Source organism: Nannospalax galili, unplaced genomic scaffold (assembly GCF_000622305.1).
Source record: "Nannospalax galili isolate Female #2095 unplaced genomic scaffold, S.galili_v1.0 scaffold395, whole genome shotgun sequence".
In the NCBI taxonomy this organism is placed as follows: domain Eukaryota; kingdom Metazoa; phylum Chordata; class Mammalia; order Rodentia; family Spalacidae; genus Nannospalax; species Nannospalax galili.
In genome coordinates, this window is record NW_008335527.1 from 949,842 (window position 1) to 968,594 (window position 18,753).

The 18,753-nt window shown below is 38.8% G+C and overlaps 1 protein-coding gene across 5 annotated transcripts in view; it reads right to left on the reverse strand.

The window, feature by feature from the left end:
• Nucleotides 1–3,071: 3,071 nt before the first annotated feature.
• Nucleotides 3,072–18,753, reverse strand: part of Tab2 (TGF-beta activated kinase 1 (MAP3K7) binding protein 2) — a 76,058-nt gene continuing 60,376 nt past the window's right edge. For 3 of the 5 annotated variants that reach the window (XM_008830418.2, XM_029562208.1, XM_029562209.1), the window contains 4 exons: nt 11,326–11,486; nt 11,023–11,116; nt 9,951–10,031; nt 3,072–5,033 (listed from right to left, as the gene is read on the reverse strand). In XM_008830418.2, the coding sequence (XP_008828640.1) occupies nt 4,891–5,033; nt 9,951–10,031; nt 11,023–11,116; nt 11,326–11,486 (479 nt within the window). In that variant the 3' untranslated portion in view covers nt 3,072–4,890. The remainder of the gene's footprint in view (nt 5,034–9,950; nt 10,032–11,022; nt 11,117–11,325; nt 11,487–18,753) is intronic. The other 2 variants (XM_029562210.1, XM_029562211.1) reach the window with 2 other exon arrangements.

An 18,753-nucleotide genomic window follows, 5' to 3' on the forward strand; every position in this document is an offset into this window, starting at 1 on the left:
GCAGAGGTAGGCAGATCTGTGAGTTCAAGCCCAGCCTGGTCTACATAGTGAGTTCTAGGCCAGCTGGGGCTACAGGGAGACCATCCCCAAAAGATGCCCCTCTAAAAGAGTTCATGTTGGTAGTAAAGACAATATACTTGTCTTGCATGAATCTTTATCCCTTATTCTAAAATATTTTGAAATTATTTTATGTCCGTGTACACACGCATGTGCATGTAGAAGACATGGGACAACTTTGGGTGTCACTCCTGAGGAATGCTGTCCACCCTTATTTTTTGTGAAAGTGTCTCTTACTGGCTAGGGGCTTGTTAGAGTAAGCTGGGTGGCTAGCAAGCTCTGGGGGTCCTTTTGTCTGTCAGGTATTTTCTTAATTGTTGATTGGTGTGGGAGGGCCCAGCCCACTGCAGGTGGTGCCATCCCTGGGCAGGTGGGCCTGGGCTGTAGAAGTAGCTGAGGAAGCGAGGGGAAGCAAGCCCGTAAGCAGCATTCCTCCATGGTCTCTGTTTCAGTTTCTGCCTCCCGGTTCCTGCCTTGGCTCCCCTCAATGATGGACTGTAAACCTGGGAATTATAAGCTGAAATAAAATAAACTCTTTCTTCCCCAAGTTTTTTTTTTTTTTTTGCCAGAGTGGTTTATCATAGCAACAGAAAAGTAACTCATGTAACAAGACCCACCATTTTAGGGTATTATAGTTCCTAGCAATGGAAAGGCTGGCTCAGATGTTCATCTTCACAGCACCCCTGTGAGTTGATTCTAATCTTCCTGCCCCTCTGAATCAGGTTCATACATGGGGAAAAATAATTTAATAAATGCCAAGTTAGACATCGTCTTTTCTTGTAAAAGACTTATAAAATGTAAACGCACCATGTGTGCAGTGCATGTGGAGGCCAGAAGAGGGCATCACACCCCTGGAACTGTGATTGTAAACTGCCGTGTGGGTGGTGGGAACTGAACTCAGGTCCTCTGCATAAATTCTGAAATGCGGAGTCATCTTTCCAGGCCCTGGAAGCCCTTTTCTCAGTTGCCTAGAAAGAAGCAACAAGAGTTAAATGCAGCAGACTTGCTGCATTTCAAGTAAAATGGATATACAATTGTAGTTTCCAAAAAATGGGCCTCAGGCTGCCGCTGAGATGGCTCAATGGTGACAGTGCTGGTAGCGCAAGCCGACAGGCGAGTTCCAGCCCCAGACCCCACGGTAGAGAACCGACTAAGTTGTTCTCTGACCTCCACGTGTGCTGTGTGTGGCATGCACATGTGCACATACAAATGAGGTAAAAACTGGGCCCAAAAGTTATGTTCACTTGCAGAATATATTTTGTATATAATATAGGAAACTATGCTAATACCCAGAGTACAGATATTCATTCTGGGATGGTCTTTGGTGCCAAAAGATTTAATATTATTTTCTAGAGTAATTCAACAAGTTCAATCTCATGGACTGAATATTCTTTCTTCACATCTGAAACCTTTCACTGCTCACTAGAATTTTCCATCAGCATTAAATAGGGATAGGAAATTTCACAAAATGTTAATTTTGGTGTTTGTCAGGCCTTGGTATCAGTTTGAAGTTAGTAAGCTATTATAGTTTTGGGTTGTGTTGATATAATTTTCCGCCTAGTTTCAGTTCTCCAAAACAAAATTAATTTTAGGTGGCAGGCTGATTATTTAAAAATGACCAGAAAGCTCTGCAGTTAAGAGCACACAGTGCTCTTGCAGAGGACCAGAGTTTCATTCCCAGCACCCATGTTGGGTGGCTCACAAGTGCTTTTAACTAGTTGAGCTCCAGAGGCACCCAATGCCTCTGACCTCTGCGGGCATATAAGACCATGCATACCTACACCTGCACCTATATACACGCTTTTTAGAAAGGAAAGGGTTAACTCGGGTGTAGTGGCAGACAGCCTGTAACCATGCACTTGGGAGGTTGAGGCCAGTCTGGGCATACAAAACAACTCCCCCCAAAGTGAAAATGTGATTTTAAGAAAAATATTAGTCATGGTAGATTTTTTTTTTTTTTAACGTCTTTTTAAGACAGGGTCTCTTTATTGCCCCCGCTGGCCTAAACTGTGTAGGCCAGGGCTGGCCTTGAACTAACAGAGATCCACCTGTCTCTGCTTCCCAAGTCCTGGGACTAAAGGCGTGTGCCACCACGCCTGGCAGATTTAGGTTTTTTTTTCTTTTTCTTTTTTAAACACTGTGTGAGGAGGCCAGAGGACAACTTTTTGTCAGTTTCCACTACTGGGTTCTGGGGCCCCATGAACCATCTCGAAGACCTCTAGCTGATGTTTTAAAGATTTTTCCCAAAAAGTCCAGTTTATATCAACTGCCAAGGCCTCAGTTGTTAAGAGCACTGGCTGCTCTTGCAGAGGACCCATGTTCGATTCTCAGCACCCATATGGTGGCCAACAACCTTCCTTAACTCCAGTTCAGGGGGGATTCAGTGCCCTCTTCTGACCTCTGAAGGAACTGCACACAGTGCACTTACAAACATGCAGGTAATTCACTCATATACATAAAATAAAAATGAAATTATGTTTTCTTCAAGTGCAGTGCCACTGTATACTCAACCCTAGCATCATGGGACTCTGTGAATGTTGACTCCCTAAAGGGTTTAAGGAATCACATGTTTTCAATAATGGGCCAAATTTTTCAAAAACTAAAAAGAAACCAACAGGCAGAATACACTGAAAAAAAAACAAAACCCTGTCTATTTTCTGCCTCAGTTGAAATCTGGTTGCATTCATCAGTTAAAAAGCAGCCTGGCAGGCAGACGTGGCGGTGCATGCCTGTAATCCCAGGACGTGGGAGGCTGAGGCAGGATTGGAAGTTTGAGGCTAGTTTGTTCTACACAGTAAGGTCTGCCCACAAAAACAAACCCACCCGTCAACAAACCAAGATACTTATAAGCTACTGCAGAAACTGACAAAATCCAAGAAAGGAGATGAAAGCCAGGAGCTTATGAGAAGATTAAGAACAGGGTGGTTTTCCCTCCTTATTTCGACTAATAGCTAAATGCTACACTGGGACATAAATTGTCCCAAAAACTCCAAAAACAAGCCACAAAATCCACATTAGAATATAAGTTTTTTTAATTTTTATAAATAACTTATCTGTTACAAAGTTTACCCAGCTAAATCACAAAACCATCAACTCAAGATATCCAAATTACGTTTTATTAATAAAACAAGTAAAAACTGATTTATCAATCTTCACATAGAACTGCAGAGGAAGCTGAAAAACAAGGCCTACTTTAAAATAAAACAAGATGCATCAAATGGACGAGCGTGGGGTCTATTGTCGAGTTAACTAGGATTGCCATATCTCCTTCCATACACAGAACGTCAAGCCTGAAAGCCAAGGCTGACTCTGTAACGACCACCTGTAATTATCCTGTTTATTTAAAACACAGCCACTTGCAAACACTTACAGTGGGCGCCAATCTCCGTTACTTCCCATCTTTTGCTGTTCTTCAGCACTGCCCTTAGCTCCATTCTAAGCACTGATATAATTTCATAATTCTTTTTAAATGCATACTGTTACTTTTTCTTGATTCCATTTAGTTATATACATTCCTGATCATCTGAATATTTATTTTCCTTACAAAAATATATCATCAAAATAAAGAGATGTTTGAGGTTGCTTCAGTGTTCAAGTTTGCTTGTTTTTCTTTTTCTTTTTTTCCAGCTTTTCTTCAGTTGTCCTAAAGATGACTATGTTTTATAAATACACATGATACTGCCACCAAGGCAGGGTAGAAATGGATTGTTCCAACAGCAAAGCATTTAAACTTCTTTCAAAAAAAAAGGGCTGTTGGCACTGCTGGTTTTGAAAATGTACTTTCCCAATGGTAATCTCCTGTGGGACACCAAGAGGTGGACAAGCTGTCAGTGGGTTAGAATACTTTCTACTTTAAGCTTCTGTGGAAGACAAAACAATGTGTTTGGTCACCCACTGCCGAGTCAGTCTCTAGTGAGACCTACAGACATAACTGTAATATTTTCTGCAATTCCTGTGCAGCATTTGTATGTCTTCACAGAACATTGGCACCCATGGGGGCAAAGTACAGAGTAAGTAGAGGAAAGTTTTTTGTGCATAGTTTCAATTCATTAATGCTTTTTATTTACGGCATTGCTTTTCTCAGGTAAGGCTTAAAAAGGAACATGATCGTGCTTACTCACTAAAAGGAAAGAAGAAAGTTAGTTAACAAAAGTTATTACACTATACATATAGAAATATAAGAAAATAATGAAGAAATCATTAAAGCAGACTGGAGCGATCTGTACAGTAGGAAAAGCATTGGGGGTTTCACTGTGGATTTGTAGACAATGCATACTGCTTTCCTTTTCATCATTAGACCCTAGATGCTGGCTTCACAGAGACGTCTTCAAGACAAAGACAAGGCCAAGAGTACCACAGATTTGTGAAGTTCTTCCCGCATCCGCTGGCACTATGCGGCAGCAAAGAGTTTTTTAAATAGTTAAACCTTGTTCTTTCTCTTATGTGTGTAGTGTTTGACTGAAAGCTTTAAAAGAACAAGACAGCTATCATTCTATTCCTCCCTCCTGTCAAAATTCAGTAGTGACGCGAGGGGGAAAGTGCTGGGCACACCGAGGCATTGACAGAGTGAGAACGGTCCATCGTGGGATGTAGTAACACTGCACAAGGTCAGGCAGTAGGCAACCCAGTCTTTCAGCAGGTCACCATTCATGTGACGAATTTCAACTGCCCATGACATTAGACTGAGGTATCATTAGCTCTGTGGGCTGATGCTGAACATTAGCCGAACACCATCTTGTCATTCCTTCAATTGGACAAAATCCTCTATAGCAGTGAAACGCCCGACGATAGACGACTTTCTGGCGTTTTATGGAAGACATGAGGCCTTCTGGCTCAGAAATGCCGTGGCATCTCGCACTGTTCACAGCGGATTAAGGCTGGATGATTCAAAAAAGTACAGGCAGTGCAATTCCACTGAGCCCCCTCATCATCTTCTGTGTCTTGAGTCTTTGGTGCTTTGATAGTGGACCTCTGATCTATAAGGAAGCAAAAAAAAAAAAAAAAAAAATTTTTTTTAGAAGTAAAAATCACAAAGCCTGACAAACTACTGACAATTCAAAAGTAGCATGAAACTAGCTTGCTAACCAGAGGCAACAAGTGACTGAAATGGAGATGTGCCTCCCCATCACCAGCCTCCACCAACTGGTGCTTGTCTGCAGAGAGCAACATGACGCAACAGTCATGCGGGTATCTCTTAAGGGAGACAACAGCCTTCTTTCTCTACTTTAACGGAAGAAAGGGTAATTACTTGTGAACATTCCCATAATGCCACTAAAGATGTGACAAGGTATTCTTTGGAACAAATACTGAGCGTGTATTCAAGTCAGAGTTTATTTCCCACTGAAGTAGTGTTTAGATTTATTTTCTACTAGGAATGGAAGTTTCCATTAAATATATTTTTTTAATCTGCTAAAAGCACAAGCCTTGAATAACAGAAATAAAATATAAAGAACTCACTTTGTGTCTTTGTGTGATGTTTTAGAGACAGGGTCTCCCCATGTAGCCCAGGCTGGCCTTGAACTTGCAGCAATCCTGCCTCAATCTCCTGAGTGCTGGGATTTTAAGTGTGTACTATTAGTACTTACCTTTAAAGAACTAATTTCTAAACCCTTATTTGTCTTTATGGCAATAACAAACCCTGAAGAAGTCACCCAGGGTAAAAATATCACCGTATTTTCTTGTTTTAGTTTTACAGTTAGATGGAGTAGGGGAGAACATGGAATCTGATTTAAGAGCACACCGTCTCCATACAGTGTCCTTCACTGTACACCAACTTCTTAATGTGCTGATGTTTGCTTTGGTTGCCTTATCAAAAAGTCACTGGCTACAACGTCAAGAAGCTTTCCCCTTGCTTTTTACATCACTTAAATCTGTAATCCATTTGAGTTGATTAAAATTTATTTTATTTGTGTGTGTGTGTACATGTGTGAGTGTGCGTGCACCACTGCACGCATGAGGATGTCGGAGGACTTGTGGGAGTTGTTTCTCTTCTTCCACCATGTGGGTCTCCTGGGGACTGACCCAGGAGAAGAGGCTTGGTGACAAGTGCCCTTGCTCACTGAGCCATCTTGCCAGACCCATCTGAGTTGATTTTTGTATACTGAGTTCCATTTCATTCTTCTGCATATGGGTGTTTCTCTTTCCCTGTGTCATTTACTAAAAGACAGAGATTATCACTTTTCTATTTTTGGTACCCTTATCAAAGACAAGCTGAAAACTAATGTGTCTTATTTGTTTCTAGTCTATTCCATTGGTTCATGCTTGTTTTTATTTGATGGCAACACTGTATTGTTCTGATTACTATAGCTTTGTAATCTATTTTGAAATAGGAGAATGGGGGTCTCAATAGCTTTGATAATTTAGCGTTTTCCTGTTAATGAATTTTAGGATGTTTATTCTTGTTTCTATAAAGAATTCGATTATGATTTTGACAGTGATGTTATAGAATCTGTCGATCACTTTGGGTACTATAGATATTTGAACTGTACTATCTCTCCAATAAATGAACATGCAATGTCTTTGCTAATTTCCTTCTTCAGTGTTTTATAATTTTTGGTGAAGTTTATTCTTAAGTATTTATTTTTTGCTATATGACTGGAACTGTTTCCCTAATCTCTGTATTTTTCTTTGTATGTAGTTCACTATACACAGAAGCATAGTTGATTTTTGTATGCTGATTTTGTATCTTGCAACTTTACTGAACTTGACTAGTTTTAACAGTGAATCCTTGAAACCATATATAATACTGAACCTGATGTATGTTTTTTTTAAACCAAATAAAAATACCTATATAAAGTTTAATTTATAAATATAAATTAGGCATTATAAAAGATTAACAATAACAACCAATAATAAAATGGATTATAACACTATACTAATAAAGGTTATTTAAAATTTGTAAGTTATTTCTGGAACTTTCCACTTAATATTTTCAGAATGTGATTAACTGTGGCTAATCAATATACATAAAAGCAAACCTGCAGATGGAGGGAGATGACCATATGGACCCCATCTTTGGCAAATGGGGCTAACTGCACTTCCTCTGCTCTGATTCAGATGCCCTTTGTTTCTTTTTCTTGTGTTAACTGCTCTGGCTAGGGCTGTGTACTACGTTGAAAGGATGTAGAGATGTTGGGCATCCTAGCCTTGTACCAGATCTTAGCGGGAAGCCTTTCAGTTTCCTCCCATTGATTACGAGGTTATCTGTGTGGTTTTCTTAAAATGGCCTTTATTATGCTGAGATTAAATTCCTTTTACACATCTATTGAGTGTGTGTGTATGTATGTGTGCATGCATGCGTCCTGGTGCACGGGTGCCACAGTGCTTGATGTTTTAATCATGAGCAGATACTGAACTCTATTAAACGCTTTTTAGCTACTGAAATGACATAGTTCTTGTTCTTTCGTCTTGTTTCATCAGTTGTGTAACACTGAGTAATCTGTCTATGCTGAGCAGCTTTTGCATCTTAAGGATAAATCCCTGTTGGTCGTGGCATATGGTTCTTCTAGTGTGCTGATGAATCTGTCCTGCTCACACTGTAGTAATTGATGCACCATGTTCATGAGGTATACTGGTTAGGCCTCTCGTCACCCATCCCTTCTGTTTTTTTTTTTTTTTTTTGAGACAGGGTCTTACTATGTAGCCTTGGCTGGTCTGGATCTCATAGGGATCCACCTGCTTCTTCTGCCTCCTGACTGCTGGGGATTAAAGGCCTGTGCTACCATGTCTACCTGCAGTTTCTCTTAACTGTAGTGTCTTTGTCTAGTATTAATCCCATATATTTGGAGATTGTTTTGGTTACTGATTCAATCTCCTTACTGTTAACAATCTATTTCTTCTTGATTCAGTCTGGACAGGTTTTCTAGGAATTTATCCATTTCTTTGAGGTTATTCAGTTTGCAGGCGTATGGTTGTTTGTAATCCCTTAAAATTCATTTTTGAGGCATTTGCTGTCATGGTTTCTTCTAGTTCTGATTTTATTGGAATCTTCTCCCACCCTTAATCTGTCTGCCTAAAGATTTGTAGTTTTAGTTTTTCAAAAAATGTTCATTTTCTATTGCTTTTAAATTCTCTGATATATTTTTGTTCTAATCTTTATTACTGCCTTCCTTCTACTAACTTTGGGCCTAATTTCTTATTCTAGTTCCTTGAGGTATATAAAGTTAGGTTGAGAACTAGCCCCACTCCCACCCTCATAAGCATTTATCTCTATACGGTAACCACTCTGCATGGCTTTTGCAGCCTCTCATGAGTTTTGGTACATTCTGTGGTTTTGTTTTCCTCCAGATTCTTGTGAGGAGAAGTGGAGTGCTGGGATTAAACCCAGTGCCTTGGACTTGCCAGGCATTATCACAGAGCTGAGCTATACATCCCCAGCTCATTCTCCAGAGACTTTAAAATTCTTTTCATTCCCTCAAAGACTCAGTGGTCAGTCAAGTGTAGTGGTTAATTTCCATGAAATTTCTAGTTTCATTCTACCGTGGCTGAAAGATACTTGGAATAATTTTGATCTTAAATTTGTTGAGACAAGTTTTGAGAACATGTGGTCTATCCTGGAGAATGTTCCGTGGGCACGAAGGAAGAACATTATTCCTTTCCTGTTTGGTGTTCTCTACATGTTTGTGCTTTCCTATTGAACTTATCCCCTCATGTACATAAAAATTACATGCTTAGCGGTAGCTTCAGACTTAAAAATGTATTTTGTCTGATTAATTACAGAGCTACTCATGATTTTAGTTATCACTTGTATAAAATCTTTTGACTTTTAGCCCATGTGTCCTTAAATCTAAAAGGAGTCTCCTTTAGAAAGAGTATTGTTGGGTCCTGTCTTTCCATACTCACTCATTCCTCTCGCATTTGAGTAGTGAGTTTAATCCATTTTCACATAAAACGATTATTGGTAAGTGAAGATTTACTTTTACCATTTGTTGTTTCTGCCATTTTGGTAGTTTTTGTCCTTTTTTCCTTTATTCCTGTCTTCCTTTGTTATTTGACAGTTTTTTTTTTTTTGTTTGTTTTTTTTTTTTTTTTTTTAGTTGTTTAATTTTCTTTTTACCTTCTGTATACCTGTTATGGTTTTTTCTTTCTTTGTGGTTAACTGGAGGCTTGCATAAAATATCCTTCTATTTTAGGTTGGTTAACAATTGCAATCCACAAAAAAATAGTACATTTTCACTAACCCACCTTGCCACAGTCTTGTGTCCTTCATCAAAACCTGCTTTTATAATACTGTATGTTCATTTATAAATTTTACTTCTCATACTAGAGCTAGCAGTAAATTCTGCACATGATTGCAGTGTCATAGTAAATGGAATGCCTGTATATTTTCTTTAGCCAGAAGATTTATGCATGCAATTCCATTTGTATATATACTTCAATGCCTGCCTCAAATACACAGGAGTACTTCAACATTTCTTGATGTGGTGCACACATATTCTGTGACTTTTTGCCTATCAATGCTACAAAACGGTTCTAGATAATACTTTCTGAAAACCATTCATCTGGAACTCATGTTATTTACTCAGAATTATATATAAATTAAAGAATGATATTATGAAAAACTTTTCTATGTTGCTTTCCTTAATCATTTGTTTAAAAATTTACTTAAAGAATACAAATTTTTGCACTTTTTTAAAAACCAAAACTTTCTATTTTGGGAGTACACAGTGACTAAGGTCTCAAACATTACTCTCAAAAAGCTAAATACATTATACCTTTGCATCCTCCCCAAACCCCAGATTGTAAAGGAAAATAAACCAACATCTTCCTAATGAATCCACTCCAGAATGTCAAAGTCTGAAGCATTTCAAGAGTGGAAGGTTGAGAAAAATAAAAATTTTCTAAAATGTTGCTTTTCAAAATGTAACATTTTCACACTTAATGGATACACTAACCTTTGGGTTTTGGTGGCACAGGACCTACAAATCCAATATTGTCATAAAAGTTATGAATAGCGCTGGGGTTAAAATGTGGTCCTGAAATATATAAAAAATAAATATATCAATATTTATAGCTGAAAAATAATTTTATTTTTAAAGCATTTCTTTCAAAAAAATAGAAGAAATGCTTTCAGTTATTTTCACCTCTAATTTCAAATTATATGTAAAATTTCAAAAACATATTTGAAAATCTATGTATCAGGTAATATTTATAAACAGAGGCAAGGGCAAACTGGGGAAGAAGCCAAACTAGTGCTTGTAGAAAGAATGAGAAGCAGACCCCGAGTTCTATTTGACAACTTAAAATAACAGCATATTGGTATTTTAAAAGAAATTTAAGTTAAAATCAGTAATCTTTCACTTTAACAGAGCTGGAATATACACAGAAATGTGATTAAAGACTTTTTTTTTGTTAGTTTCTTATCTTTTTTAGTTTATATACTCTATTATTTCTCCAACCTCAGAATTAGATTTCAGTGACAAAATTTTATTTAGGTTTTCTATGGAACTGAATTAAATGTAAACATTTTTTTTCTACATTAAGAACTATTGCTGGTTACTAGTAGCAAGTATAAAAATCCATTGTCATCCTAAGAATATAACACTATATTTTTATGTTCTTTTCTATTTTGTCAAGTAAGATAGTAGCAGTGAGAAGGGGGCACATTATTCTTGAAAGAAGGAATCAGGACAGTTCTATGAATACATCTCTATTAATAAATACTGCAGCAGAGTCTCATGGCTAGAAGCAACAGCCCTGAGCATGCAGTGAGACGTGCTGCTCACTGTCGACCCTCCCTGTGAGGCTCAAGAGACTGCAAGGGTATGAAACAGACCTGGTTACTCCTGAACCAACTTCATACTTCTGTGGGCGGGGGAATACAAATCCCGTTGTTCTCTGGCACTATCTGCTCTGAAGCTGAATGTCTGAGACAGTGAGAAGGATTGACAGGCCTGTTCTCAGCCATGGGAAGAGAGCTGGCAGATTAAGTCAATGAATTTCAGCTGAGTATGCACTGAACTTTACCTCGGGCTTGAAAAAGATCAATTTCTTTGGTTAAGCAGTCAATGTCAATCTGGAGTTGTCTATTACAACTTCTCAACTGCTGCATTTCTTCGAGCTGAAAAATAATTCCATGTAAAAAAGATTTGTATTGAATTCTCATGTCATTAGTTAAGAAAGAATGGAGCTTGGCAGGGGAAGGTAAGGACAGAAAAACAAGTATGAATTAAGAGCATTTGCAGCAAACTAGATCAAGTCTTTACACTGTGGCAGACAGCCTAGTCTCCTGTTCAAGCAGAGAGGTTACAACTGTTATATAAGACTTACTGAAGGTATTTGGGATATGGAATTTGATCTCTTCAGGCGCCTTCGAGTTAGATTATTTTCCATTTCATTGACCTCAGATTTTAGTTTATCCAGCTTTTTCTTTTGCATCTCAAGTTCTCTTTGAAGCCGTTCCATTCTGGCCTTCTGATGTACCAATAGAGCTGCAATACACATTAGTAAACATAAGGGTCCGCCCTCTATAGCAATTACCCTTTGAGTAGACTTGGGAAAAGAAAATAAAAAATTTCTGTGACAAGAATTCGCCAGGAATCCCAAAAGATATTGTTAAATACTTAAAATGTCAAAAAATTTAACTTGAAATTATGTTTTATTTAAGCAAATATTGCACACTCTAAAAAATGTTATTTACGGTTTGGATTGAATCTACTTTATACTGAAGACAGTATTTTTAGTCTATTACTTTTCTAAAAGTTCTAGCTTAGTAATTAGCCTACTTGCCACTATGTAGCTCTCACACCAGCCCCTGGGAAAGGAAAACTCCCTTTCCTCTAGAGTGACAGGTTTGGTCTATGCAGGAAATATTCTAATAGGAAAAATTTACAGATATTTTAGAAGGAAATATGGAGTATGTTGAACACATTTTGACCTATATAATAAACACAATAGGTAGATTGACTTTGAAACACATGAATATTAACAATCGTTCAAACTGCAAAGTAAAAACTGCCTTTTAGATATATACTTTTCATTTTCTCAGAGTCAGACTCCAATTTGGTTTTTTTTGAGATAGAGTCTCCCTGTCCTCTCAGTTGATCTGGAACTGGCCTCATTCTCACAGAGATCTGCCCATCTTTGGACAGGACTAAAGGTATGTGCTACCACACCTGGCTCTCAGATTATATTTTGTGGAAGGATTTTTACCAGGATTTCTAAGAGAAGCAAAAATAGTCTAAACACTCCTGACCTCATCTAAAAGAAACAAAACAAGCAATCAATCCTGCAGCATGAACGTACAGTGTCTAGGAAAACGTACAAAGCTATCAAAATCGGTGTCTATGCCTGGGGTCCACCCCTGCACAGTACAAACCTTGTCTTTTAGGACCCTCCATTGGAAAAACACCTTGAGATGATTCTACTTTTGAGGAGGTTGATGTGAGAAAGTCAAATAGGTTTTAAATAGCAGATCAGATAGTTCAAGACAGTGGTAATCTATAAGTCTAAGAATATTACCTAGACTGCAGAGATACTGAAACATTTGGGTTGGTCAGCAACAGACTATATGGTGGTTCCATAAGATTGTAACACAGCTGTTTCCTATGTTTAGAAATGTTTAGACACACAAAGACTTACCATTACATTTTAACTGCTTAAGAGTTCAGTGCAGTAGCATGCTATGAAGGTTTGCAGCTTAAGGCTAGTAGGTTTATCAGTCTAGCGTGCAGTAGCAATACTACACAGCTCTGTATACTCCATGCTGTTTGCATGACAAGGGAACTGGCTACACAGCACGTTTTTCAGACTGTATCACTGACTAAATGATGGAAGTCTGTACACATAAAAAGGAAGTCCAGAGGCAGACGGAGAGAGAGAGTGGAGAAAAATAAAGATCAAGATTTGGAGGGATATGGCTAAAAATATGCCACAATTGAAGAAAATAAAAACATAACAAATTCTAGAAGATACTGGAGTAATTTGTTCTCCTAACTAATCAAAAAGTATGGAAGAGGGGCTGCAGAGATAGCTCAGAGGTTAAGAACACTGACTGTTCTTGCAGAAGACCTGGGTTCAAATCCCAGCACCCACATGGCAGCCAGCTGTCCGTAACTCCAGAGGATCAGAAACTCTTCAGTCCTCTGAGGGCACTGCACAACATGGGTGCACTTACCTACATGCAGGCAATACATGCATACACATAAAATAAAAAATATTTTTAAAAAGTATGGATGAATAAACCACATTCCCAAAGTTTGGGAGAATTTATCAGTAAGTAACAAGTAGCTGCTGAAATAATTACTAGAGTTTTTTTGTAAAAAGAAAAGTAAATTGATGATAAATTAACCTGAGCCTCACAGTCTAAAAATAAAAAATGGTGAGTGTGGGAGAGTAGAAGAGATTGCCAAAAGCAAAGTGAGACTGAGATACTGCAAGATGACATATAGGAAGTGGAAAGTTTAGGAGTATGTCAAGGTCTTTAAAGAGTTCACAGAGAACATCCTAAAAGGATGCTAGGCAAAATACACACGTGAACTTAAAAGTGACTCTCTCCTGACAGGCCCACACTTGGGTGCGCACTACTGTCCTTCTGTGTCTCCCTATCTCTTAAGAGATTGTTTAAATCTCCATTAAAACCTCTTCAACTCCAACATGTGACATGTCTAGGTATTACTACTGAAAGGAATGAAGATGCAATTTCTAAATCACATACCCAGTTTCTAAATTATAATGTGCGTAACAGAATGTGAAGTTTCAAATTAAAACAGAGAAATAAAAAACAGGTAAATAATCCTAGAGGGCAAGTTAGGAGAAAATAATGGAAAGATACAGAAAACTAAACAAAATATTTGACAGGAATAATTAAAAATGTTATTAGTAACCATAATAAATACGATCTAAATAGGTGCAATTGTTGAGACACAGAGATCAGCAAAGTAGATTTTTAAAATTCATGTATGTGCCACTTATTTATTTATTTATTTATTTATTTATTGAGATAGCTGTAGCCCCAGCTGGCCGCAAACTCACAGAGATTTGCCTGCCTTTGCCTCCCTCCAGAGTGCTGGGATTAAAGGCATGTGCTACCACACCTGGCTGTATGTGCAGTTTATAACAAAAACATCCCACTCACTCACTCTTCCAGTTGACAGCTTATCCTATACTGTAGATAACTTAGGAGAAGAAAGAATCAAAGGTTAAAATTCCTGGCCTTTATGGAATTTACAGGAAAGGAGAGTAAGAACAAAACTCTAAATAGCTTTAAATAGAGGAAAAAGGAGGAATTACAAAAAATATTAAGTATCGGGGCTGGAGAGATGGCGCAGCGGTTAAGAGCTGGTTAAGAGCTGACTGCTCTTGCAGAGGACTGGGGTTTGATTCCCAGCACCCACGTGGCGGTTATGAACCGTCCTTAACTCCAGTTCCAGGGGAATCCGAAGCCTTCTTCTGACCTCCGTGGCATTGCACGACATGGGTGCACTCACATACATGCAGGCAATACACTCACACACATAAAATAAAAATAATAAACAGAATATTTTAAAAAATATTATCTTTAAAATAAATTCTTTCAGTCAAAATGAAATGAACAGATAAAAGTAATGTAAGCATGTAACTCCCTCATGTAGTTGTTAAGATAACTGAGTATTCCAAGTTTAAGTGCCGGGCTTTGACACTACTCCTTCAGGTCCTCCAGGTACTTTATACAGAAAGCTCTCTTGACTCAACTTTCGGCAGCTTGAGGAAGACATTTATTTTATTTGAAACTATAAAAAGACACTTGAAGCTGTAAACAATGTTAGCTTTCATAATTTGAGGCACTCAAAATAATGCTTAATTCTCCCAGAAACTTAAAAACCAAAACTGTTCGAGAATGCACTGGTTTAAAAGACTATCCATTAAAAAATGTAGTAGGCATTGATATTTTAGACTTATTTAAAGGCAAAGAGACTTTTGCCATTAAAAATAAAACAGGCGCTTAATTCTTGGGTCTTAAATTTGAATGATTTTAATATGCCTAAATTAGGTATATGCTTAAGTTATGCCCAAGTCATTACAACTAAGAAAACACAATGTTAGCTTTTAAAGTAAGTCTAAACTTTTCTAGGCTTTAATTCTGCTGACAGCAGGGGTCATACCTGTTTTACACATTTTGGTGCATGACTTCTAGATATTTATTTAGTGACAGAATCACATGAATCAAAGATGGCAACTCTTTAAAGCATTGTGTTTTCATCTATTTTGCCATTTTTAATGGCAAACTGAAATCAGGTCTTGTAACAGGGGCTGTAATTTGGAAAGCAGATGTAACAATAAAATGTCTTTAATACCAGCACTTGGGAGGCGGAGGCAGGAAGACCTCTGTGAGTTCAGCCACATCTACATAGTGAGTTCCAGGCCAGCTGGGGCTACAGGGGGAGACCCTGTCTCAAAAAGACCAAAAAGACTAAAAGAAAGGTAAAACATGGGGCTGGAGATGGTTCAGCAATTATGAGCACTGGTTGGTTGCTCTTGCAGAGGAGCCAGGTTTGGTTCCAAACATCTACATGGCAGCAAACATTGTGCATGATTCCAGTTCCAGGGGATCTGACACCCTTTTCTGGCCTCTTTGGGCACTGCACACATAGGTGCACTTATATACATGCAAGCAAAACACTAATAAACAGGGAGGAGAAGAGAGAGGGACATGCAAGGGACCATGCTGTGGGGGAGGGAGGGAAGTCAGAAGAGGAAAGATGGAGACGGGAGGCGGGGGGTACTGGGGGGAGGGTAGGGATAATAGGGGCACTGTGACTAGGAAGAAAGGGAGGAGGGAAGCCAGTTGGGAGAAAAAGATTGGAGATGAGTTAATCTTGGGGGGGCTAGGAAACCTAGAGGGAAAAGTGATGCCCTAAAGACCCTATGAGAAATGCACATAGAGTGTCTGAACATTAATGAATATGTATACCTGGGAGCAGCTTGGTAAGGAATGCAGTGCCAGATAGAAGAGACTTCAGAGTGACAAGCATGCTGTAACACACTCATCAAAGAAGCTTCTTTTTGCAACAGATGGAGGCTACTGCAGAGTTGCATAACTGGTCAGGCACAGAGAACATACACCTGGAAGAGCCCTAGTACTAGGTGACACATCTGCAGTCGAATCTGTACAACTAAGGCTCATGGAACATAGTGGAATAAGGGGTAGAGAAAAGGCTAATGCACTCAACTTTCACCAGTGAGGCTTCCATGTACATCAGAGTGCATGCAATGCACACGGAAAGCCACAACTGGCCAGAGAATAAGACTATAGAGTGCATGATGGGACTCCTGTATGGAATCTCATGCACCCAGTTCAGGGACCACTGTGGAAGAGGAGGCAAAAAGATTCTAAGTGCCAGGGCTGGTTCATGAACACAGGGAGGTGGGGACCTCCAGGTCACTGGAATCTTGCTCAGGTGAGCCTGTGGCAACAGTGGTGCGGAGCATGGGACCCATGTCAGCTCAATTAAACAATGGCCCAAAGGGGAGGTGAGAACTAGGTGGCAGGTCAGCACTAGATTGAGAACTATTTGAGACTGGTTGCTGCTGGGTGAGGGAGAGCATGACTTACATACAACCAGTGGATGGGCTGACTAGGCTCCAGTGGATGCATTTACACTGAAGGACATTTTGGGTACAAACACCTGAATGAACAGGACTTGGCATGTATGACAGAGTGCATAAGGTTCAGAGGCAGATGGGGGTGGCATGGATGGGGGAGGGGGTCTGGATTTGAGTGGGAAATGTTGCATGAAATTTAAAAAGATCGTTTTTCCCCTTAAAAAAAAAAAGAACACACGAAAAAGACACTCAACCTCATTCATATAAAGACACAAGTTAAAAAAAACTCCAGTCCCAGGGGATCCGACAGCCTCTTCTGACCTCTGCAGGCATTGCATGACATGTGTGCACTTACCTACATGCAGGCAATACATGCATACACATAAAATAAAAAATAATTAAAAAAAACCCTCAATACATTTTTACGTGACAAACAAGGTAGTATTTTATTCTCAATCACTTATTTACTTGAGGGGTGGAGAAGAGGAAGGAACATTCATGCAAGCACTGTTAAAATGTTCTCCATTTATAAATACGGGAGTACAAGAGTTTTAGAAAGCTTCAAATTGAAATTGGTGACATTTACTGTGTCTGTCATTGGTGGTAGGTGGGAAAACTACACTTCCTGCCCCTTTTGAATTGGGTGTGGCTATATTTTACCTAAATCACTGTCTAGGAGAAGCTAAGGAGCCACTGATGATCTGCTATTATTTCTTTTGACTTGGAAGCAGGGATGGAACTTCTTTTAACCTGGTTCCTGGGTAGGGGTGATGTAGAACACAGCCCACCAGCTAATCTGTAATGTAACCAAAAGTGTAACCCAGAAATAAGCTGTTGGTATTAACATATGGCTTGTTACTGCAACAGAACCAAGCCAATTTTCTACATCTATCAGAATTAAAAATACACTTATCATTGAACATAGCAATTTTACTCCCAGTAATCTGCTCTGATAGCATATTTAGACATGATCACAAACATGTTTATAGAAAGATTTTTAGTACAGCACTGTTTGTAAAAGCTGGATTAATAGCTACCTTTGGGTCTATCAAGAAAGGACCAGTTAGATAGATACTATGGTATAAAAAATACTATTGCAGAAAGAAAAAAAAAAATCTCATTTGCTGACATGAATTTTTTCAAGACAAAAACTAAAATAAAAAGCAAAACTGTTTCACTTGTATAAAAGTACACACACACACACACACACACACACACAGAGGCCTTGACACAATTTCAATTGTTAGACGAACACAAAATGACCTGAAAGTGAATAGTCACTGGTTTGCTCTGATAAGGGGAGACTTTCATAAAATACCTTTTAGTTCTGTCACAGCTTTTCTGGTTTTGTCTTATCAAGTAATATACCTGCCTGGTAGTGCACACCTTTAATCCCAAGCAGAGGTAGGTGAATTTCTGTGAGACTGAGGCCGGCCTCAGCTACATAGCTAGGGGCTATGTAGGCCAGCTGGGGCTACCGGGAAGCCCTGTCTCAAAGAAAGAAAGAAACAAGCCTACAAATAAACCCATGTGCCGTTTACAGTCAATTTATTTATTTTTTTCTCCAAGAGTGCCAAAAATCATTCACTGGGAGAAAGAAAATTCTTTTCAACAAATAATGCTGGGATAGCTGTTTAGTCACATGTAAAAGAACAAATCTGGATCTTTAACTCATGTCATTACACAGAAATTAACTCAAAATAGATGAAAGACCGAAGTATAAAAGCTAAACTGTTGCTCATGTCTTCAGTCTTTGATCTGTCAACTGCTTCTTCACGTGAAAAACATGAGCTATGAAAGCATATAAATGGGACTTGAGCAAATCAGTAATTTCAGTGTTTAAGGGACGCCATCAAAAAGGTGAAAAGATGTAGGAGAAAACATTTACAAATCACATAAAATACTCATAAAATGTACCATATACAAAAAAAACCACATAGAACTCACCCCCCTCCAAATATCCTACTTTTAAAAAGAGGCAAAGGGGCTGGAGAGATGGCTCAGCAGTTAAAGCACTGGCTGCTCTTACAGAGGACACAGGTTTGGTTCCCGGCACCCACATGGTGGCTAACAAGCAACCTTAACTCCAGTTCCAGGGTATCCAGCACCCTCTTCTGACCTCTACAGGTATTGCATGACACAGGTGCACTTACATACATGCAGGCAATACACTCA